At 38.3% G+C, this 25,941-nt stretch overlaps 1 protein-coding gene across 1 annotated transcript; it reads right to left on the bottom strand.

Annotated features, from left to right (window-relative positions):
- Window positions 1-6,119: 6,119 nt before the first annotated feature.
- Window positions 6,120-14,452, bottom strand: LOC307129964 (uncharacterized protein). The gene is made up of 2 exons (XM_079822787.1): window positions 14,323-14,452; window positions 6,120-8,051 (listed from the first exon to the last, which is right to left on the bottom strand). The coding sequence occupies exons 1-2, from the start codon at window positions 14,405-14,407 to the stop codon at window positions 7,045-7,047; spliced, it is 1,092 nt and encodes a 363-aa protein (XP_079678913.1). The 5' UTR covers window positions 14,408-14,452; the 3' UTR covers window positions 6,120-7,044.
- Between the last annotated feature and the right edge of the window lie 11,489 nt (window positions 14,453-25,941).

Here is a 25,941-nt window from a genome sequence, read left to right as displayed (position 1 = left end):
AACATCGTTACAAAGTCCATCTCAACACAGTGGCTCTACAATAATTTTACGATGCGACGAAAATAGTTTTTGTGCGAAAAAAAAATCAAAATAACACCTTTATCCAACTTGTTATTTTCTTCCATGTGTGCCTCCACGACGCATGCGCGAGAATATGACGTAGCGCCGGGGTTCGGGAATCCATGAAATGCACACTTAAGCCCCATTTTGAGAACTACGCCGAGACCTAAAGCATGATCAATGTAGAATTCAACAGCTTAGACACGCGCGTCTTCCTCTGCTCGTAAACAAATCGCTTCTGGGTCTGTCTGTCTGTCTGTCTGTCTGTCTCTCTCTCTCTCTCTCTCTCTCTCTCTCTCTCTCTCTCTCTCTCTCTCTCTCTCGTCTAGTAAAATGTAATGTGACCGTGGGTTCAATTAAGCCGAAAAGTGCTTATTGGCACTTGAATAACAATTTGTTATGTGATCTTTCTTTTAAAGGTATTTTTAAAGAGTTTTGGATTGATTTTAGATCTAAAAAATCTTCCTTTCAGTCTGTACAGCAGTGGTGGGACTTTGCAAAGGCACAAGTTAGACAGCTGTGCCAACATTATACCTTTAATGCTACACGAGAAAGAAAAGGTGCAATTGAAATGTTAGAAAAAGAATTAAAAGAATTGCAAGAAATTGCTGATGTCGCTGGAGACTTGACTGCTATCAAGAGTTTTAAAGAGAAAAATAATTTTTTAAATGACTTGTTAGATGTAACTGCACAAGGAGCTCTCGTCAGGTCAAGATTTCAGAACATAGAGTTGATGGATGCACCTTCTAAATTCTTCTTTAATTTAGAGAAGAAGAATGGGCAAAAAAGACTTATACACACTTTACGTTCTGAGACTGGAGATGTGTTGTCAGATCCTTCTGAAATTAGAAACAGGGCAGTTAGTTTTTATGGAAAATTATATGAGAGTGAATTAATACATGATGATATGCAGGATGAGAGTTTTTTTGAAAATCTGCCTCAAGTACCTGAAGAAGTAAATGTTGAACTTAGTACAGCTGTCACTTTAGAGGAATTAGAAAAGGCACTTCAAAGTATGGAAGGTAGTAAAGCACCTGGAATAGACGGGCTACCAGTTGAATTCTATAAAGACGTTTTGGGCGGAAGTGAGCCCAGATTTATTGCAGGTAATAAATGAAAGTTTGGTCGATGGGCAACTACCTCTAAGTTGTAGAAGGAGCATTCTCACATTATTGCCAAAGAAAGGTGATCTAAATGAGATAAAAAATTGGAGACCTGTGAGCTTGCTGTGTACGGATTACAAATTACTCTCTAAAGTTTTGGCTAGTAGATTGAGTGAAGTTATAAGTCAAATTATTCATCCCGATCAGACGTATTGTGTTCCAGGGAGACACATTTTTCATAATATTTCCTTTATTAGGGATATTTTAGATATAGGTAAAAACTTAAAACTGGACTTTGGCCTTATGTCCATCGACCAAGAAAAAGCTTTCGACAGAGTGGAACACGTGTATTTATGGAATGTTTTAACAGCTTTTGGTTTTTGCAATGATTTTATTTCCTTGATAAAAGTGTTGTACAATGATGTCGAAAGTATTTTAAAAATTAATGGAAATTTGTGTGCCCCTTTTAAAGTTTTTAGAGGTATCAGACAAGGCTGTGCTTTGTCTGGAATGCTGTATACTTTGGCTATAGAGCCCCTCTTACATAAATTAAGAGCACAAGTGTCTGGATTACATGTCCCATGTTGTACGAATGTTTTTAAGTTATCAGCATATGCTGACGACGTTGTTATTTTAATTAATGGACAGAGAGATGTAAATATCCTGTTGGAGATCCTGGAAAATTTCAAAAAAATATCTGCCACAAAAGTAAACTGGTCCAAGAGTGAAGCAATATTGGTTGGAAGCTGGGCCAATATGGAACCAAAACTTCCAGAAGGTTTATCCTGGACCAAGGAAGGCATACACTATTTGGGAGTGTTTTTAGGGGATGAAATGTTTATGAAAAAGAATTTTGAAGGGATTGTGGAGAAGTTTAAAGGTCGCCTTAATAAATGGAAGTTTTTGCTCCCTAAAATGTCGTATAAAGGTCGAGTATTGATCATAAACAATTTAGTTTCATCTGCTTTATGGCATCGACTTAATTGTGTGGATCCTCCACGAGATTTACTGCCAAGGTTACAATCTATTTTAGTTGACTTTTTTTGGGATAGGATGCATTGGGTGTTGAAAGCTGTTCTGTATTTACCCAAAGAAGAAGGAGGGCATGGCTTAATGCATATACAGAGCAGAATAGCAGCCTTTAGGCTTCAGTTTGCTCAAAGGCTGTTGACTGGACCAGTGGATTCAAGCTGGAAATATGCTGCTTGTATTATTTTGCGAGATTTCAGAGGTCTAGACTTTGAGAGATCTTTGTTTTGGTTGAATCCGCAAAAGATGGACTTGTCTAAGCTGCCCACTTTTTATCAGAACTTATTTAAAGTTTGGTCATTGTTCAAGGTGCAGAGACCCAGCTCTATGACCTCTCTGCATTGGTTGCTACAAGAACCTCTGGTTTATGGATCGCGTTTGGACCTATCGAAGGAAAAAACACTCCCTGCTATTTGTGATCTTCTTCTGAATGCTGGAGTATTAACGCTTGGACAATTATTTAAACTGGCTGGACTGGACTTTGAGAATGTTGATGCGGTCGCCAGACATTTGGGGTTAAATTCGAAACGCATAACAGCCAAACTACTTCAAAAATGGAAGTCAGCACTTACGTCGGAAGAAGTCAAATTGCTGGAAGATTACACTCAAGGGTTAATTACTCCAGATTGTAATGACCCTTTTCCTGATTTGTTTTTATTGACTGATTTTAAAGAGTGTGAAGGTGTTTTTTTACAGCCCAATTTGGTGACATTAATGGGTCCTAATCCTGTGTCTGGAAAGATGTTGTACAAAAACTGTGTTAAAACACTGAATAAGATGGCTTTACATAAAAGAGTTGACACTCCTTGGCGTTCTGCCCTCCATTTAGGGGAGGACGTCAAGCCAGGATGGCGAGCATTACATAAGTCACCGCTGCAAAAAAAAGTGGGTGACTTACAATGGAGGATCCTCCATGGTGCGATTGCTGTGAATGCACTTGTTTCAGTCATAAACCATGATATTAACGATGAATGTCCTTTTTGCTTTCAGAAGGAGAATATATTTCATGCTTTTATGTATTGTAACAGACTTTTACCATTGTTTCAGGTTTTAAAGAGGTTATTTGGTCGTTTTGATGAGATTTTTTCTCTGGAAATATTTATTTGTGGATTTAAATACATCCGGAGACGTCGATTTTGTTGTCAATTACTGAATTTTTTACTGGGTCAAGCGAAGAAGGCGATATATGACACTAGAAAAATAATAATTGAACGCAATTCAAGTGTTAATTTGCAACTGGTGTTTATTAACCTAGTAAAATCTAGAGTTTTAATTGACTTTCGGTATTATAAGGCTATGGGAGATCTTCTGTCTTTTGAATTGATTTGGTGTTACAAGGGGGATCTGTGTGAAATTATTGATGAGAGTTTACAGTTTGCACATGTTTTGGAATGATTTTTATTGGTATTTATTTGGGTATTTGATATATTGAATGTGTGTATTTTTGTACTCTGGTAGGTAGGAACTGAATGTATTAGTTTAGGTTATTTGTAATAAAGGTTTGTTAAAAATTCTCTCTCTCTCTCTCTCTCTCTCTCTCTCTCTCTCTCTCTCTCTCTCTCTCTCTCTCTCTCTCAAGGAAATTCCGCCCTGTTGACGTCAAGCGGACCCATGATCGAAAAAAACTTTCCGAAACTTATGACTAACAGGAAGTACTAATTTTGGCAAAGAAATACTCCCATCAAACGTCCACCTTAGCTTTTGAAACTGTGTCCATGTTTAGCATGGGAATCCAAGTCTTTAACAGTGCAAAAAGATCAGTATGCATGAAACAGCATTTCACCCCCCCCCCTTTAAGAAGCCCTCCTGTTCTCCACTCATTACATGTATTAACTGCACCCGTTTGAACTCGTTACCTGTATAAAAAAAAAAACTAGGGCTGCCACTAACGACTATTTTTATATCGATTAATATAAATGTAAACAAGCCCTCGACAAAATGTAAAACTAAGTGTAAAAAGGTACAAATTTGTAAACCAACATAACAAAAAAAGAGAAATATCAGCAAATACTTTTTATATAGTATAGTGTTGTCACTATACCAAAATTATGACTTCAGTACGATACCAGACTGAATTGATACCATAGCAAAAAACAGTAAAAGTATTAAATATGACAGAACTTACTATTCATTGTTTTATCAAAATGAAAAACTCACTTGGCCAGCATGTGCCTCCCCTGCAGTTCCGACTGCGTTAACCCGAATAATCACCAGGACGTGCATTTTTACATATTCTTTACTAGGGCTGTAACGATTTGACCAAAAATAAAAACCTCGATTAATTGAACATTTTACCTCGATTACGATTAATGAACGATTATTTAGCTTTATTTATTTATTTTTTTGCCCTCGTAAGGTTTTTGAGTAAGTTCCTGATAAGGTTTGTACTGTAAATATGTTCTACTATTAAAAGGTGGAATTTTTTTTTTCTAATGAAAAAGTGCATTTCTTTGTGATTTTAAAACACTTGAAGGAAACAGTTCTCTTTCAGCAGTTATTGTCTATGGGGCAGATTTCAGCTTGTTTTATATCAGATACAGATAAATTAACACAGTAGAACTACATTACATTAATTTGAATGCATTAATGAGAGCTATGACTGTTCGTTTGTCACAATATATCAGGCATTAGTTCAACATAATACACATCTGATGGTCTAAACTCGCTTTAATGTTCAAACTGGCAGGGCTTAAAACACGTACAAATGACAAAGCTTTTTGTGAGGACGCAGGTGAAAGAGGTCTGCCTTCAGGGCACGCGCGTTGAGACGCGACACAGCTCGGCTCTCTGTGTCCCAGAAAGAAGCTGGGCGATTAACTGACCTGTATATAAACGGTGTAAAACATGCAGTTACTATAGTGATTCTGGGCATCTATAAACACAGATAACCGCTCCTGCATCTCTTGTGTGCCTGCAAACTGCACTTGATGTGACTGACGGGGCGGAGTCACGTGAAAACCGAAATAACCAACATGGGAAAAATACGTCGGTTAGAGGTTCTGAATGTCGGTTTCGGTTTTTCCGATTAATCGTACAGGAGGAATGGGAGACGGTCATATGGTCTGATGAGACAAAAAACTCCACTCGCTGTGTTTGGAGGAAGAAGAAGGATGAGTACAACCCCAAGAACACCATCCCAACCGTGAAGGTGGAAGGTTTCCAGCTCATGGAGGTGGAAACATCATTCTTTGGGGATGCTTTTCTGCAAAGGGGACAGGACAACTGCACCGTATTGAGGGGAGGATGGATGAGGCCATGTATCGTGAGATCTTGGCCAACAACCTCCTTCCCTCAGTAAGAGCATTGAAGATGGGTCATGGCTGGGTCTTCCAGCATGAAAACGACCCAAAACACACAGCCAGGGTAACTAAGGAGTGGCTCCCTAAGAAACATCTCAAGGTCCTGGAGTGGCCTAGCCAGTCTCGAGACCTGAACCCAATAGAAAATCTTTGGAGGGAGCTGAAAATCTGTATTGCCCAGCGACAGCCCCGAAACCTGAAGGATCTGGAGAAGGTCTGTATGGAGTGGGCTAAAATCCCTGCTGCAGTGAGAGCAAACCTGGTCCAGAACTACAGGAAACGTATGATCTCTGTAATTGCAAACAAAGGTTTCTGTACCAAATATTAAGTTATGCTTTTCTGCTGTATCAAATACTTATGTCATGCAATAAAATGCAAATTAATTACTTAAAATTCATACAATGTGATTTTATGGATTTTTGTTTTAGATTCCGTCTCACACAGTTGAGGTGCACCTATGATAAAAATGACAGACTTCTACATCATTTGTAATTGGGCAAACCTGCAAAACCGACAGTGTATTAAATACTTCTTCTCTTCACTGTATATAAACATATCAACGTGGTGTTTTGATTCGGACATAATTAGTAACTGCATTTGATTTGAATATGTAAATTTACACATTATTAAAGAATACTTTTAGTCAAAGTTTATTTTTATTTGAAGCATCAGTTTTGCATTACAGTCAAATCTGGACACAGAAAGCATTTTGTTATTCACACTAGCTACATACACAGATCAGGCATAAAAGTATGACCACTGAGAGGTAAAGTGAATAACACTGATTATCTCTTTATCGCGGAACCTGTTAGTGGGTGGGATATATTAGGCTGCAAGTGAACATTTTGTCCTCAAAAATTATGTGTTAGAAGCAGGAAAAATGGGCAAGTGTAAGGATTTGAGTGAGTTTGTCAAGGGACAAATTGTGATGGCTAGACGACTGGGTCAGAGCATCTGCAAAACTGCAGCTCTTGTGGGGTGTTCCCGGTCAGCAGTGGTCAGTATCTATCAAAAGTGATCCAAGGAAGGAACAGAGGTGAACCGGAGACAGGGTCATGGACGGCCAAGGCTCATTAATGGATGTGGGGAGCGAAGGCTGGCACGTGTGGTCCGATCAAACAGACAAGCTACTGTAGCTCAGATTGCTCAAGAAGTTAATGCTGGTTCTGATAGAAAGGTGTCAGAATACACAGTGCATCACAGTTTGATGCGTAAGGGGCTAAATAATGGTCCTGTGGGCATGTAAGCATTAGAACTGGAGCACAGAGCAATTGAAGAAGGTGGAACAAACAAATCCAATCCATGGAGGCCCCACCTCGCTACATACAGGGCTTAAAGGATCTGCTGCAAACATCTTGGTGCCAGATACCACAGCACACCTTCAGGGGTCAAGTGGAGTCCATGCCTCTACAGGTCAAAAGGGGGCCAACAGAATATTCATAATGTTATGCCTGATTGGTGATTATTTCTTTAGAGTGAATAAACAGATGACTTTTAAAACCTGTTGCATCTCTGAAACTCTTCTCACACTGAGTGCAGTGGTACGGCTTCTCTCAAGTATGAAGTCGCTCATGTGCTTTCAGGTTTCCAGACCGATTGAAACTCTTGCCACAATATGAGCACTTGTGAGGTTTTTCTCCAGTGTGAATTCTTTGGTGCAGTTTCAGATGACTAGGTCTAGTAAAGCTTTTCCCACAGTCAGAACACACATGATCTCTCACTCCATCATGTGTTTTTTGGTGCTGTTTAAAACTCTTCAGCCATGAAAAACTCTTTCCACAGAGAGAACACACATGAGGCTTCTCTTCTGAATGAACCATCATGTGTTCTTTTAGATTTGATGATGAAATAAAATCTTTCCCACACTGATCACAGTTAAACAACTTTTCTCCAGAGTGAATGCGCAGATGATTTCTGAAAACTGTTGCATCCCTGAAACTCTTCTCACACTGAGTGCAGTGGTACGGCTTCTCTCCAGTATGAACTTGCTCATGTAATTTCAGGTGTCCAGACCGAGTGAAACTCTTGTCACAATATGAGCACTTGTAAGGTCTCTCACCAGTGTGAATTCTTTGGTGCTCTTTCAGATGACTAGATGTAGTAAAGCTCATCCCACAGTAACAACACACATGATCTTTCACACCTGTGTGTGTTTTCTGATGCAGTTTAAAACTGTACAGCCGTGAATAACTCTTTCCACAGAGAGAACACACAAGAGGTCTCTCACCTGAATGAACCATCAGATGTTTTTTAAGATTTGAGGATGAAATAAAGTCTTTCCCACACTGATCACACTTGAATGGTTTTTCTCCAGAGTGATGGAGCAGATGAAGACTGAGACTTGATGTTTGATTAAAACTCTTTCCACACTGAGTGCATGTATACGGTTTCTCTCCAGTGTGAATTCTTATATGTCTGTTAAGGTCTCGTTTTTTTGAGAAGCTTTTTCCACACTGAGAGCAGGTGTGCAGCTTTTTGGCTTCTGTTTCTTGAGTTTTGAAGTCACAGAGTTCCTTTATGTCATTTAGTTTGTGTTGTTGCTCCGTCTCTTCCATCTGGTCTAAAATAAACAAATAAAGTAGTCAGAATCAGTTCAATGAGGATAAATGTGAAAATTAAAAACACTCAGCAGAAAAAAAGACATCTGGGCCTGTATTTATAAAACCTTTCAGAAAAGCTCTTAAGAATAGTCTTAAGCTTTAATTTAAGTGTCAAAAGATTCTTAGTAAAAGTTGTCTAAGAGCAGGAGACTTTTATAAAGAAGCTAAAAGCAACCTTCAGCAAAGTCTAATGTAGCGTTTACACCGGACGCGAATAATTCATGCAATTCGCGCAAAGTTGGACGCTTGAACATTTCGAGTTTACTAGCTTCATTCGTGCGTGAAATTCGCTTCACAACAGACGCAAATTTGCGTCATTGGAGGGGCTTCTGCCGGCCGGCTCGTCTCGTTGAGAAATGGCTGACATGGGCTGTGTTTACGCGTCTTTTTTGTTAAAATTCTACTGTTAATGTGTGACAAAGCATAGTTTTAAGACTTTTTCAGACGATAATGTAGTTGTTTAAAGCCCAAATCTGTGGTTTATTTATAAAAAGAGTGCCTATTTGAACATTTTTTCTGGTGTGTGTGGAGTTTTGAGCTCCAGTGGATCAGCGGCGCTCAGCGCTCGTCAACCCCGGTGAGAGCAGCCTTTCCTCGGCTAGTCCTTCTGCCGCTGGCTCTGATGTCTCTGTGGTGTCTCAAGCTATAATTCGTCGTGTGTATATGTAATGGCCGATCTTTGGTCTCATGGATCTATAATTTGTTCCCTGGCAAATCGTTTAGGCAGAGGGCAAAGTGAAGTTTCACTACTTTTTAATTTTTAGGCTATAACTTTACATTGCAGTTGTAGCCGACTAGCACTGACTTTGATTGTTTGACTGACTTGTTTGCTTTATTTCATGTATAGCTTATTATACCTTATACTTATACTTTTGTATTGATGATAGGGTTGTGCCAATGGACGATATCATCGTCCATCGTGATGCCACACCCTCCATTGCGAGTCTTGTGAGTGCTTCGCACACTAAATCATCTTCTATAGTTGAACTAAAAACTTTGCAGGGATTGCTCTGTAAATTAAATTGAAAATATAACTAATGCATATATTCTATTTTAAATACTGTAGTCTATGCCAGATATAGCCTACATTTTGAAATAATAAACGAGGCTCAAACATCCATTTCATAAGCATGCGTGTTTATTTCAGCACTTCCGTCAGTGAGACAACACACCACAGCCTGTAAAACATTTAAACAATTATCAGTAAATAATGGTAACCTAAAGAATATAAGAAAATTAAATATTAGTTTAAAAAAATTGTTTCATTTCCCCTCAAAGATGTGTCATATACCGCTCTGCGCAAGATGAAACACAAGCTGTAGACACCTTCTCGAATATCTTTGTCTTCATGTTTTCTCCAGATGTTGCAAAGCAACAGTTGTTGTAAAAGTTCTGAAGAACGAATTTTATTTTCCACAGGGTCAAGACATTTAAGCTATGCTTGATTATTCACTGCCAGAGAAAACGAAAGTAAAATGGCCTGTGTGTGAAATGCGCTATTCAAATAAACTTGACGCGCCTTACCAAGTCTAATAACAAGCACAAAATGTGTTAAATAAAATTAAGTAAAAAGGTAGCCTATTCGTCCTACAGTGTTTTTCTACTTCCCCACAGTAAAGGACGTGAATGGGTATAATAGACTTAATTATAAACAAACGAAAGGAAGAAACGTTTATAATTCTCTGCGAAAATGGGTGCGACGCGAGTGAAGATGTGAGAAAAGAAACGAGATGTCCATGTGGGATAAAATTGACTAACATTAGGCTCTCATTCATCATGAATCCATTCATGGCTGCAAATTTATTTCCTTTGTAAACAAAGCTTTGTGCTTCACTCGGTATTATTTACGTAAAACAGCATTAACATTCAAAACACTGGGATAGTATTTATGTAAAGAGATATATTAAAAAGTGCACAACTCTTCACTAGTAGAAGGAAGCTACTTTTTCCCTCACATGCAACCTAGCGCGAATAAGTCATTATTTGGGTTAATAAAATAACGAAATGATATAGTTTTTAAGTACAAAACAGTATTTATGTAAAGAGATAATAAAATACAGATATAGTTAATTATATATTTGTATTAATAAAAAATAAAAAAAGATGTTTTACAGTAAACATCGTCAACTGCCAATTTAGGAGACATCGCCCAACCCTTATTAATGATCATACATAAACTTGCATTTAACAAAAAGAGACTAGGTTGTGTTTCATGTCATTTAATGTTATCACAGTGATAATCATATTGTCTGAACCAGATATTAATATACAGATTTTGTCCTCATTGTTGTCACTACTAGAGCAAGCTCCTGATTGGTTAACGAGACGCGAATATCCGCCAAAGTTCAGATTTTTTAATTTGCGTGAAACGCTCAATTCGCGGCGCCTCATTCGCACGAATCGCATCGCAGAATGTCTATTCGCATCATTGCATTGACTTAACATGTAAATCATTCGAGTCCGGTGTGAACACACCTTAAAGGCCTGTACACACCGGGACGAATATCGCACGCGCTTATCGCCAGTGTTTTTTGTGACGTTTTTCGGCGCGTCTTGAGTGTTCACACCCAAGCGATTTCCACTGGCAATGCGCCGAGTGAACGTGCACATTCAGTAGATGCGCTCCCGGTACACAAGGTGGTGCTGCGGCACTTACGCTTCTGACACTCGCTTGTCACACAGAAGAAAAGGAGAGACAGTATTTACGTGCTCACCAAAACCACAGATATATTATGTCTATGGAAAAACCATTCACACACTTTTTGCTAACTGGCAGGCAGCATTAGCAGCCCATCTTCTTCTTTGTCTACTTAGTACTTCTTCGTCGTATCAATGTATGCTCGGCAAGACCGATTTTGTGCTTGAGCGCCACCAAGTCGTGTTTTACTGTCACTTCAGCAGCTCCAGGCACGTGAACAAAAGCGCTGATCTCATTGGTCGGCAAGTTTTTTAACGCGTCGCGTCAAAATAAAAAAACGAACCCGAGGCGTTTTTTTTTTAAAAGACGCTTTTACGCATGGCGTTTTACGCGTTGGTGTGAACACTCACATTGGCGCCCATTGTTTAGTCACGAGGCGTTAAACGTCGGCGAAAAACGCGCGCGAAAATCGTCCCGGTGTGAACAGGCCTTAAGACTGATTCTTAAATGCTGCCTAAAGTGGCACTTAAAGCGAGACACGGCAGGTGAGAACATCGTTTTTTCATGCAGTGGTCAATTTTGATATTTTGGGCCAGTTTGCTCCCTTATTGACAAGTAAGCTTTCATGTAAAAAAATACATTAAAAAAATTTCAACATTACACATTAAGGTGGTTATTTCATTATATTTTGTCAACTTGCGCCTTTAGATTTCTACCCGAAATCATCAAAAGTTATTCTAACGCGAGCTCCCATGCCGTCTCCATTCACAGAAACATGCCATGCCTGGAATCATTATAAAGCTCTCAGGTCTCATACACAGCGCTGTCTAATCCAAAAATGGGCATTTCCTTTGAAGAACTAACCAACCGGAAACGTTTGCACCCAAAAACCCCATCTGATTGGTCTGTGAATTGTGGCTTGTGTATTCTCTGCCTGAGAGAAAGTGCAGACAACGCCGAAAACAGCACATAAACGTTCACAGAAAAGACCAAGTAGCAAGAGCTAGTAAAAAGAAAGTAAACAACAACAGATTAGACAACGACACCTCATCAGAAATAGATTCAAATAGTTATAGATGGATACAACAAACAGGGACAGTTCGTTTGCAGTTTTTGTTACTGTTGTTGTGTATTTGTTAAGGTAGTTCTCTTCAGCTTAAGGCTTTTGCTATTAATAATTTATTAATTTATCAATTTCCATGAGTTATAAAAATTATACACTACTAATATTAATGAACTGAATATATATTTTGTTTCTAGGTTGGGGGTGTCATAGAAATGTATGCAATTATACAATATAAAACTTTAAAGGCCGTTTTCTCGAAATTAGTTTTTTTCCAGTCTTATCCTGAACTATATTCTGAAGGCTTTTACAGAGGGATTTGTTGATATATCATTCTTATCCTGAGTTATAGGTCCTTTTACTCCAAAAAACATGGCGAAAATTGTTTTTTTTAAGGCTATTGTCAGTATTCGCTAATGTACTAATGCACAAAATAAGATATCCAGAATCCCCTCGGTGAAAGCCCTCTCATCTAACATGTCAACAAATAGAACCAAGAATTTTAAACCTGGGGTCTGTCTGTTCTTAATACATCGGAGATGGTTTGACAGCTCCCAGATCTGTTAATCTTGATAATTGATGTCTGGCTAATTTGGTTCTACAAACGAATTTGCGGATTGGATTAAAATATCTGGATTAAATTATCTAAGATTACTGCGCGTTCTTGTGTTCCCTGAAGAGGGCAGATGCATCAATACTCGAAACCACGATCAGCAATGCAGCGATTGGCTGGCGGCAAGACAGCAACGTAATGACATCAAATAATTAAAAAAGCCACCTGGACAAAAACCTTGACAATTTACACACAAACTCAATTACGTTAGGAACACTGAAAAGATTAAAATTATGAGATTAGATTATAATATAAATTGCATTTAAGGATGCACTGATCCACATTTTTTCACTTCCGATTCAATACCTGAATTTGGATATCGGCTGATACCGATACTATTCCGATACATGGGGTCCGTTCTTCGTAAGTCACGAACTCTGTTAGCTGGATTTGATTGTTGTTGATTTGGCATGATCTTGGATTGTTTGGTTCTTCGACGCTCATCCTGGACTTGCTGTCATAGCTACAGGTCCGTAAACTTACACCTGCTCGCGAGCAGCTCATTTCATGTAAACAGGATTCGATTGCATCTTGAGGTGATACTTAAAATCTGTCCCAGCCACTGCTACTTTATTACAAGAGTTCATTACTGAACCAGGGGCAATATTAATCATTTTAAATAATAATAATATAAAAATGTTATATTGTATATGAGAATGTATATATAATATTATAATGTTGTGTATAATACTATAGACACAGCCACTTGATTGAGTGATTTGTGATGGAATAATTACTTTATCATTTTATTGGAGATTTACACACATGTTGTACAGTTAATCTGAGCCGTGCATTAACTTGTGATAATTTAAGTGATCACGGATATTATGGGATGGCTAGATGCAGATAATTTGATCTTGACCCTTAAGAAACTTTATTACTGTCACGTTACAAATCTGCTTCAAATTTAATTAAAAATTAAATTACAACTTTGAAATAAAAATGTAAAGGGTGTACAAATACTGTATAAAATTGTGAATATAAATAATTGGTAATCATGTAAAAAAAAAAAATATATATATATATATATATATATATATATATATATATATATATATATATATATATATATATATATATATATATATATATATATTTTTTTTTTTTTTTTTTTTTTTTTTTTTTACATGATTGCCAATTATTTATATTCACAATTTTATACAGTATTTGTACACCCTTTACATTTTTTTATATATATAAAATTTATTTATTATAACTTTTATGTTGGTATGGTCGTCTAGCTGTTTCCCTATAAAAGGTCCAGAAACTCGTGGGGGAGGTTTTTTTGGTGTAATTTGTCACGTTTTTTGCCAGGTGGCTTTTTTAATTATATGATGTCATTACGTTGTCTTGCCGCCAGCCAATTGCTGCATTGCTGAGTATGGATGCATCTGCCCTCTTCAGGGAACAAGAACGCGCAGTAATCTTGGATGATTTAATCCAGATATTTTAATCCAATCCGCAAATTCCACATGCGGAAGCCTCAAGCTTTCTTGATGTCCTCGTGCCAATTTCACGCGAGAACTGGCGTCTCTGTCTTCCTGTCTTGTTTGTTTCACATTGCTATTATCTTTTATTGTTTATATATTGTTGTGAGCATTAATTAAAATATTTAAAGAATTAAAACTGACAGCCTCCGACATCCACAGAGTTTCTCAGCGCGCTGAAGTCATGCTTCAAGTTACGATAAGCGTGTACTCAACCCTCTCATGTTCGTGCTGGTGACTGTTGGTCAGAAACGATAGTCTACAGTTTAAAATATTGGTATTTTTTAGGGATGCACCGATATGATTTTTTGGGGCCGATACCGATACCGATTTTAACAAACAATTATTGGCCGATACCGATATTTGTCACTTGCCCTCTTATTTGAAATTGTCATTTAAAATATTTAAAAAATCAAGAATGGACACCAACCTATTTGTTGCTCAGTATCTTCATGTTTTATTCTGGATGGTTCTGGATAACTCATGTCTTCAATCTCCTCTTTAATAAACTCCATCTTTAACAGTCACACAGATTTCAGCTGCTACACCTGGAGTTTGTCCTTCTCTTGTAGGATGATGTGGATATTCCCAGTATTTATTGGTGAATTGTTGTGGGAGGGGCTTCACTGCAGGTGTGAACTGTGATCACTGTGAGATACTGACGCCCACAGGACCAGACCTGGAAAAATCAAAGATAAGTTACTGAATTTAAACGGGAGTACTTTAATTACATTTACACTTAAATTAAGTGAACTTGTGTTTTTGCTGTCAGGAATATGGAGTATTTTGATACAAGTTAGATATTCATTGCATTTAAAATAAGTTTCCTGTCCAAAGTCTGAGAGAAACAACAGGACCATCGTGTTTAACTGAGCTGCTGAAAAGCCTCTTTGTCTCCAAAAGTTCCCTGTTTTCACCTCATTCATTATGCTGATGTCTGAGATCTTCTGTAAAGTGGCACATTAAGCACATTTTATTGGTGTAATAGACTCAGAGTCTGTGAAAAACTCTCTATACACTCTAATAATAAACCAGGACACACATTTCATTACATTGGTCCTTAAACATGTAAACTCTGGAGCTGATTAATGTTAAACTCTGTAATCTGAGAAACATCTCTCACCTGCAGACTGGAAATATAAGGCATCCGGAGAAAATATACAAATTTTGTCCTTCATTCACGATCGTTAACAGAGTCGCTTTCAGCTTCAACTGGAATGTCTGCTCTCGTCTCGTGCTTCTCTCTTCTGCGCATGCTCAGTGCGCGTCATTTTTCTTAAAGGGGCCGCATATTCTTAAAGCGCCCCTGTTATGCTTTTTCGAATATTACCTTTCAGGCAATGTGTTATAGTTGTGAATCTAGTAGGTCTGCAAAGTTTTAAAGATCGACGGGAACATTGTCTTTATTGGCTGTCTGTGAACAATGTGTACTTTGACCTGCCCTCAAACACTGGAGTTGTAGCTGAGACTCGAAGACCAGATGAGATTGGCTGAAATTCGGGACGGGACGGGGGGCTTCAATGATATTAGACTGCGTAACCTATAATAAAAGATAATGAATTTCCTGAACCAAACATATTTTTATTCAATGATCAACAGTCTGTCATTAGTCTTTAGTCTGCCACAAAAAAACAACATTAAAATCATGAACTCAAATGTCATTGTGAAAAATAACAAAAAAAAACAATGACTGTTGTAAGTAAAAGTGCATAAATCAGACCTTTCTGTATAGCCTAACGCTAATAAGCTTAAACGAAAATAACGGAATAATTGTGTACTGAAGTATTTTTTTGTACACTGTGCCACGAACAATCAATCACTTCTTTACGCGTGCATCACTGTCCTCCTCGCGGCTGCAGAAACTTGCGCTCTCTTCATCAAGGCTTAAAACAAAAAGGGGACTAAAAGGTCGTATTGTCTTTACTAGTTTCATCGCTTAAGCCTGTGGCAATCCATGGATACTTCCCCACCCACTCCTCCCAGAACCTGCAGAGGCATTTTTGCTTTTTAGCAGCGTGTTGGGGTTCCGGTAAGCTACACCAACCATGCCAACAGAACGAATGAAAATTAGCTTATCAAAATCTAAATTCGCGCCTAGCCAGTATTTTTTTTTTTATTTAGAAAAAAGATGCTGCAGCCAGCGGGGGCTGGTTGCAGGACGACTCAACCTCCACAGACAGTTTTTAATGTTTATCAGACAATAACAAGATAACAAGATTTTACTTTAGTATAAATTTCCGGACAATTAGGGCCAAATTCGGGATTCGGGACAACAGTTAAGATTTCAGGACGTCTGGTCACCCTAGCTGTAGCTGAGACTGGAAGAGTTTGGTTTGTTATGAAGGTAAAATGATGCCATAAAGAATTGCATGGGCAGGGTAATATTTGTACATTTAGGCATTACCTGCAATACTTTTGGCCGTACTTTGGCAGGAAAAAAAAAACTTTTCAAAAGTGTAAGTGTGGAAAAATGGAAGTCAGAATAATACAGATCATATTTATTTTAATAATTAATAGAGATTTTAGTTATTTGACCACCTATAGCCATGTTTATTGGCAAAACTCACTTTCAGACAGCAGCAAGTGTTTGAAATAACTTATACAGTGATCAGAATCAGAAACATAAGACAGCAGTAGTGAATAAAATATCAAAAGGATTAACAATGCATATTTATTTTTACAGGTTTCTTTGTTCATATTTACCAGGGGGGGGGGGGGGGCAATCATTCTGACCACTAATGTAGATTGATTTAAAAAAAATAAACACAATGTGATCATAACTGTTTGATCTTTCAGAAAACACTTACATGTAGTAAATATGAAAATTACATGAATATATCCAAGTCTAAGTCACACAATCAAGTCACAAGAAAACAAAAAGCACGACTTTATTTACATTGTAATAGTTGTTGACTGTTGAGTGGAAAAACTCCTCAAACTATTTACCATTTGACATTAAAAAATGTTGCTCACTTGTGACATATTTCATTATGAATTTGAACGGTTATTTCTTCAGAGTGAATAAACAGATGATTTTTTAAACCGGTTGCATCTCTGAATCTCTTCTCACACTGAGTGCAGTGGTACGGCTTCTCTCCAGTATGAACTCGCTCATGTAGTTTCAGGTGTCCAGACCGATAGAATCTCTTGTCACAATATGAGCACTTGTGAGGTTTTTCTCCAGTGTGAATTCTTTGGTGCCGTTTCAGATGACTAGATGTAGTAAAGCTCTTCCCACAGTCACAACACACATGATCGCTCACTTCATGTGTTCTCTGGTGCTGATTAAAAATCTTCAGCCATAAAAATCTCCTTCCACAGAGAGAACACACATGAGGTCTCTCATCTGAATGAACTTTCAAGTGTTTTTTTAGATTTGATGATGAAATAAAATCTTTACCACACTGAACACATTTAAATGGCTTTTCTCCAGAGTGATGGAGCAGATGATTTTTTAAACTGGATGCTTCTTTGAAACTCTTCCGACAGAGAGTACAGTGGTACGGCTTCTCTCCAGTATGAAGTCGCTCATGTGATTTCAGGTTTCCAGGCTGATAGAAACTCTTGTCACAATATGAGCACTTGTGAGGTCTTTCTCCAGTATGAATTCTTTGGTGCTCTTTCAGATGACTAGATGTAGTAAAGCTCTTCCCACAGTCACAACACAAATGATCTCTCACTCCATCATGTGATTTCTGGTGCTGTTGAAAACTGTTCAGCCATGAAAAACTCTTTCCACAGAGAGAACACAAATAAGGTTTCTCACCTGAATGAAGTTTCAGGTGTTGTTTTAGATTTGATGACGAATTAAAATCTTTACCACACTGATCACAGTTAAATGGCTTTTCTCCAGAGTGAATGCGCAGATGATTCCAGAGACCTGATGCTTGAGAAAAACTCTTTCCACACTGAGAGCATGTATACGGTTTCTCTCCAGTGTGAATTTTCATGTGTGTGTTAAGGTTTCCTTTTTTTGTGAAACTCTTTCCACACTGAGAGCAGGTGTGCAGCTTTTTGGCTTTTGTTTCTTGAGTTTTGAAGTCACAGAGTTTCTTTACGTCATTTAGTTTGTGTAGTTGCTCCGTCACTTCCGTCTGGTCTAAAATAAACATATAAAGTAGTCAGAATCAGTTCAATGAGGTTCTATGCAAAAAACACATTTGGGCCCATATTTATCAAGCTTCTCAAGATGCCATTTTAGTCTTAAGTGCTGAGAATTCGTGAAATTCACTCCTACTTCCAAACTTAAGTATAACATTTCTTAAAGCTAAAAATCACTCTAACTCTCCCAAGACAGCTCGAGAGGTCTCAAGTGGTTAGGAGTTGCCAGTAGGGGCTTGTGATGGCACTGAGGAGACAGAGACATGCGCAAAGCTTTCAGAAAAGGAAGAACGTTTTTGAAATGTTTGACGATGAGAAGTTAATCAAATGGTATCGTTTGGACAGAGCAGGCATCATCTTTGTCAGTGCTTCTTCCTCCTGCCAGTTTGGTTTTCTTTTGGAATCCATGGTGGCAGATTATTTCATAAAATCTAGGCTATATATAGGCAGATCAGTTAACAGACAACCAGTTTAAAATTTGTAATTAAGACATGGTGAAAAACGTGTTTATCTTTCATTTTCTAATGTGTATATCAATGTATAAAACCTTTCAGAAATGCTTTTAAGAATATTCTTAAGCTTTAACTTAAGTGTTAAAAAATTCTTGGTAAAAAAAGTAGGGCTTGTCTAAGAGTAGGAGACTTTTATAAAGAAGCTAAAAGCAAGTTTCAGCAAAGTCTAAGACTGATTCTTAAATGCTGACTAAAGTGGCAAGTGCTGAAAACTAAGGACAACAATGATGTCAACCTGAAATGGCCGCCCTTAACCACTGAATCAGCAAAGGTGAAGTCACACCGTGGTGGTCCCTCAGCGGAGCGACCAGTCGTCTCTTTCGGTGCACCTGCCGATGATCAGATGTCGATCGTGGCATCAGAGGGTGAGCTATCATCGGGAGATGACGACTTGGCTGCGTTGCCTTGACGAAGTAACCGGTTCCTCCTCCGCCTTCACCTCCTGATGACAGTTCACCCTCCGATGCTGCGATTGACATCTGATCGTCGGCAGGTGCACCCAAAGAAACGACTGGTCCCTCAGCCGAGGGTCCACCACCCTGTGACTTCACCCTTGCTGATTCAGTGGTTAAGGATGGCCATTTTGGTTTGACATCATTGTTGTCCTTAATTTGCAACACTTAAGTGGGCCATCACGATGCAGCTGTGTCCGACGGCTGCCAAGTAATTCGCGGAACCCATCAAAGGCCTGCAAGTTCTCTTCCAACTGCCAATTTTGCAGATTTTCCTACTTACAAAGCATGTACAAATCTATAATATTTATCAGAGGTACACTTCAACTGTGACAGACGGAATCTAAAAATCCAGAAAATCACATTGTATGATTTTTAAATAACTAATTAGCATTTTATTGCATGACATAAGTATTTGATCACCTACCAACCAGTAAGAATTCCGGCTCTCACAGAACTTACTTTAAGAAGCCCTCCTGTTCTCCACTCATTACCTGTATTAACTGCCCCGGTTTGAACTCGTTACCTGTATAAAGGACACCTGTCCACACACACAATCAAACAGATTCCAACCTCTCCACAATGGCCAAGACCGGAGAGCTGGGGTAAAATCAGAGGTACATCAGGGATAAAATTGTAGACCTGCACAAGGCTGGGATGGGCTACAGGACAATAGGCAAGCAGCTTGGTTAGAAGGCAACAACTGTTGGCGCAATTATTAGAAAATGGAAGAAGTTCAAGATGACGGTCAATCTCCCTCAGTCAGGGGCACCATGCAAGATCTCACCTCGTGGGGCATCAATGATCATGAGGAAGGTGAGGGATCAGCCCAGAACTACACGACAGGACCTGGTCATTGACCTGAAGAGAGCTGGGACCACAGTCTCAAAGAAAACCATTAACTACGCCTTCATGGATTAAAATCCTGTAGCGCTGTTTCTACGAGATATGATCCCTAAGTGGTTAGATCTACCTGCGGACTTCCCTGCACTGGACATCGCGAGGGCCCACAGATCTCCCACCTTCGCATCCAACAATCCGAGTTCAGCTCCGAGAAGTATTTTAGTTTGGTTTCTATGGTTCACTGATAAAGAAGAAATACTGAAAGTGGCGCTGAAGAAGACCGTTACTTACAATGGTTCGGAGCTTCGATTCTACTCTGATTTGTCAGCTGACCAGCTGCAGAAGCGCCGCGAGTTCACGACCGTGGGTAAAGCTCTGGCCGCCCGCGGTCTTTATCGGGGATTCGCTTATCCAGCCAGACTCAGGTGTCTGCACAACGGAAAGATTAAACTGTTCAACGACAAAAAAGTCAGCCAAGGATTTCCTGGACTCTCTGGGTGATTAAAATTGCCTTTAGTTTGAGATCTGCACTTGTCGGAGGAAAAACTGTCGATTCCATTGGACATATATGATATACCCTTTAAGATAACCCAAAATGTTGTTACTGTCCGCAACGTAGGCATGTAAGGGTTCAAATATGTACGCGGCTGGTATGAAAGGGTAATCTTTTATTTTATTTATCTATTTTCAAATAGTTATTTGTTTAATTTAATAGTTATTATCCCAATGGTTTCATCTAGTACTGTTTTATGTTTTGAATTATAACATTACTCATTTGTGGAGCGAGCCGTGACGGGGCCGTATAACTTAGTGGTATTATGCTATTAGCTGTTTCAAGGCTTCTTGTGTTACTTTGTGATTTTTTGATATCATCTGTGCCTCATCGTTTGGGGATGGGGTCTTGGGGGGAGGGGTTCTCAGGTTTGTTTCACGTTCTATATGTGGTACTCATTTGTTCGTATTTGGAATCTCATACTGACAATATCATTTGCATGTTACTCATAACTCTACACTTTTCTGTGTGCAGGACGTTCTTAAATTAGTAACTTGGAACGTGAAGGGCATAGGTCATGTAAATAAAAGGAAGAAAATTTTAACATTCCTTAAAAAAGAACATATATCTATTGCTCTACTACAGGAAACTCATTTATCTGATACAGAACATATGAACTTAAAAAGAGATTGGGTTGGTCAGATTTATTTTTCCTCATTCACGTCAAATAGTAGGGGCACTGCAATTCTTATTCATAAAAATATCCCATTAATTCTCGAGCATGCAGAATATGATAATGAAAGAAGATTTGTGTTGATTTCAGGTTCCATTCTCGGAAGACATATCACTGTTGGAAGTGTATACGCTCCAAATATAGACTGTCCTAATTTTATGTCTTTTGCTGTCTTAAAATTTAATCAGCATTGCAAGAACATTGTTTTTTTGGGAGGTGACTTCAATTGTGTACTCGATGGAAATTTAGATAAATCCTCACCCCATGTTTCAATTGGTTGTAAATCCTCACATATTTTGCGCAATACATGTAAGAACCTTGGCCTGGTGGATATTTGGAGGGAGCTGCATCCTAGAGACAGAGATTATACTTTCTTCTCCCACCCTCACAACTCGTACTCAAGACTGAATTATTTTTTCATACCTTCTGAATGTATACATCGTGTGAGTTCTTGTCATGTTGGCCCTATTGTGTTATCTGATCATGGTCCTGTCTATTTAGAGATTGATATTAGTATATCAATACCGAAGTCATCCTACTGGAAATTTAATACTTCATTTTTAAACATTAATTACTTTCACTCTTTTTTTAAACAGAAAATAATTCAATATTGGGAGGACAATCATAATCGCCTGTTTCCCCTGCATTGAAGTGGGACGCTGCCAAAGCCACGCTGCGGGGCCACCTTATTGCTTATGCTTCTCTGATGAAGAAACTTAGAGCCCAAAAAAGGAAAGAATTAGAAGCTGAAGTAAATTTTAGGGATAAACAACATAAAAGATTACCAAATCAAGATAATTGGATTTTGTTAAATAATGACAGAGCCAAGCTCAATCTAGATCACACAGAACATGTTAAAAAATTATTATTTTTCAGTAAACAGCGTTATTACGAGTTTGGCAACAAACCAAGTCACCTTTTGGCATATCATTTAAAAAAAGAGCAGAACGATAGAACCATAAAAGCAATTAAGACGCCTGAAGGCAGAATGATTTTTGACCCCTTGGACATAAACGCTGCTTTCTATGATTTTTACACAGAACTCTTTACTCTAGCAGAGTGTTGAATATTATTGACCATTTAAATACTACTAAGGAACCTGCCTTCATTGTATCTCTCGATGCTGAAAAGGCGTTTGATAGGGTGGAATGGCCGTTTCTTTTTGCGGTATTAGAAAAAATTGAACTAGGATCTAACTTTATCGGTTTGGTTAAGCTTTTATATTCTAACCCTATAGCTCAAGTTAACACTAACAGAGTGTTGTCTTACAGATTTTCAATATGTAGAGGCTGTCGTCAAGGCTGCCCACTCTCGCCATTGTTATTCTCTTTGGTTATCGAGCCACTGGCTGTTGCTGTGAGAACTAACATTAATATACATGGTATTAAAATAGGCCTAGAGGAACATCGTATATCCCTTTATGCAGACAATGTTCTGCTCTATCTTAAATATCCCAAGACCTCTACTGATGCAATTCTTGCTGTAATTGAAAAATATAGTAATTTCTCAGGATATAAGATTAACTTGGACAAATCTCAAGCTCTGTATTTGCACGTTCCCTCTGAAGCCATTATTAAATCGCCTTTTAATCTAGCAATTTCTGGATTTAAATATTTGGGAATCAATGTCATGCCTAATTTGGCCGATTTATATAAAGCCAACTATCCCCAGTTAATTACGAAAATTAATCAGGACCTATCAGATTGGTCGATTCTTCCAAATTCTTTTTTTGGCAGGATTAATGTTATAAGAATGAACATTCTTCCGAGATGGCAAATTTTGAAACAAAAAATTCAATGTTACTTAAGTACAGATTTTTAAAAAAAAGGATTAACTCTCCAATTTCAAAGTACATTTGGAATCATAAAAAACCAAGGGATTTGGGTGGGGTTTTTGGTGTATATGAGTGAACTTGAATGTACATACATGGCATGAATAAAATATTTACATTACCAGCACATAATTCCAAAAATGTTTTCGAAAAAGTGTGAGACCGTATTTAATTGTGTTAATGTACATACTTTGTATTCATCAATGTAAACACGACGGCAAAGAAGCATCGCATGTGGATGTTTATTAATTTAATATCATAGGCAAGCTACACACTGCCTGCGTGACACGCGCAGCTCGAGCCGCGCCAAAAGCCTATGCTAGAAATAGAACCGACGCATATTTTTCACGACACGCAATCGTGTTGGAAGCGTTTCCAGGCAGAATAGAATACTATAGGAAAAGCTGTTTGTCATTTTGACACAAATGCATATTAATAAATGACATTTTGATGTTTGAAAGCCTCTAGGTTTTGACATAAATGTTCTCGATTTTCAAATAGCGCACCTGTCTATACAGAACGAAATATTCTGTAGCCTATTTTGCCGTCAATACTGCCGACATTGGGTGCGTCTTAATCAGCTCCCTAGTTCAGTAGTCAGGGCACTGATAAGGACATAAGTCAATGGGCTGACTCCCTGATCAGTACCCTGACTACTGAACTAGGGAGCTGATTAAGACGCACCCAATGTCGGCAGTATTGACGGCAAAATAGGCTACAGAATATTTTGTTCTGTATAGACAGGTATAGACCCGTGGTCTTTGCTGTATCAGTAGGCTATATATTTATGTTTAACATGAAGTGTAGCCCTCCCTGTACGTCACCTAGCAGCAGCAGTGTCGCGTTGCGTCAGACACGCTTCTGGTGTGTAAAGACATAGAAAACGCCATGCTCACGCCACGCAGCCAGTGTGTAGCCGGCCTTACATGAGTATAACAATGTTTGACTCCATCATATCGCCGGGATGTGTTTCGAAGCACATGCAGAAGTGAAGTCCTGTTTCTTCACCTCCACAAAACGCCACCATGCAGAATTCCTAACTGTTTCTTTTTAGGAAACCTGTGGACTCGATGTCCTGACAGGCTGGACACAATAATTTACCATGACAATGATAAATTGAAATAGAAAAACTACCGAAAATCACAGACTCGTACTAAATACCGACCTGTTCTGCACTGAGCCAACGCAGAGCTCGGCGAACCACTCCCTCTCGTGACGTAATATGACAAGATGTTGAAAAAAAAAAAAGCTTTTTACAAGCGGCCAACGAAACGGCCACTTTATCTACTAAATTAGTGCCCTTATGTCTTTTTAATACATTTTAAATCCTGCATTACCTTTTCATATGGTATTTTCATACAAGGTTATATATTAATCTCGAAAAAAAATGTAACCTACAATATGCCCTTTAATATATAAACACAAAATGTTATATACACACTCTACTTTTTTGTAAAAAAAATAAAATAATAATCGCATTTTTAGTCGCAATCGCAATTTTAACCAGAATAATCGTAATTAGATATTTTCCCCGAATCGTGCAGCCCTGATTTCAACAATGTAACTGTATTCTAAACACCAACTATTTAAATTGTATTATCTGTAGCGGAATACAGTTAATCCTAATTTGTATTCTGAATACGTAACGCGTTTCTCATTGCGATTATCTTTCATTGTTTGTATATTGTTGTGAGCAATAGTTTAAAAAGAAAAGAAAATTAAAACTGACAGCCTCCGACATCCACAGAGTTTCTCAGTGCGCTGAAGTCACGCTTCAAGTTACGTCAAGCGTGAACGCAACCCTCTCATGTTCGTGCTGGTGACTGTGGGTCAGAGACGATAGTCTACAGTTTAAAATATTGGTATTTTTCTTACAAACACGTATCGTTTCACTTCAGAATACATTGATTCATCCACTGGGGTTGTGTGGATTACTGTAGTTATTGCTGTATGTGTGGTTTGATGCTTCAACAAAATTAGTTTTCATTAGCATTTCATAATAGCAGATGCCACACTTACCCTGTAACAAGAGTATATTTCCCCAGTATATGACTTGAAACAAAAAAAAAATGCACTTTTGCTGATATTATTTACTTATTATTTTACAGCCACCAAAGCAGTCAGAAATGAAGAATCAAGAATGGACACCAACCTATTTGTTCCTCAGTATCTTCATGTTTTATTCTGGATGGTTCTGGATAACTCATGTCTTCAATCTCCTCTTTAATAAACTCCATCTTTAACAGTCACACAGATTTCAGCTGCTACACCTGGAGTTTGTCCTTCTCTTGTAGGATGATGTGAATATTCCCAGTATTTATTGGTGAATTGTTGTGGGAGGGGCTTCACTGCAGGTGTGAACTGTGATCACTGTGAGATACTGACGCCCACAGGACCAGACCTGGAGAAATCAAAGAGAAGTTACTGAATTTACGTTGGATTACTTTAATTACATTTACATTTCAACTTAAATTCAGTGAACACGTTTTCTGTCAGGAATATGGAGTAGTTTGGTACAAGTTAGATATTAATTGCATTTAAAACAAGGTTTGTTCAACTCCTGTCCAAAGTCTGAGAGAAACAACAGGACCATCATGTTTAACTGAGCTGCTGAAAAGCCTCTTTGTCTCCAAAAGTTCCCTGTTTTCACCTCATTCATTATGCTGATGTCTGAGATCTTCTGTAAATTGGCACATTTTATTGGTGTAATAGAGTCAGAGTGTGTGAAAAACTCTCTGCCAACATATTATTATACTCTAATAATAAACCAGGACACACAACGCATTTCATTACATTGGTCCTTAAACATGTAAACTCTGGAGCTGATTAATGTTAAACTCTGTAATCTGAGAAACATCTCTCACCTGCAGACTGGAAATATAAGGCATCCGAGAGAAATATTCCACTTTTGTCCTTCATTCATGATCGTTAACAGCGTCGCTTTCATCTTCAACTGAAGTGTCTGCTCTCGTCTCGTCTCGCGGTTCTCTCTTCAGCGCATGCTCAGTGCGCGTCATTTTTCTTAAAGGGGCCGCATATTCTTAAAGCGCCCATATGTAAAATGATGCCATAAAGAATCGCATG

This window comes from Gobio gobio (genome assembly GCF_949357685.1).
Source record: "Gobio gobio genome assembly, chromosome: 8".
Taxonomy (NCBI): Eukaryota; Metazoa; Chordata; class Actinopteri; order Cypriniformes; family Gobionidae; genus Gobio; species Gobio gobio.
This window is presented reverse-complemented; position numbering and strand designations above follow the sequence as displayed.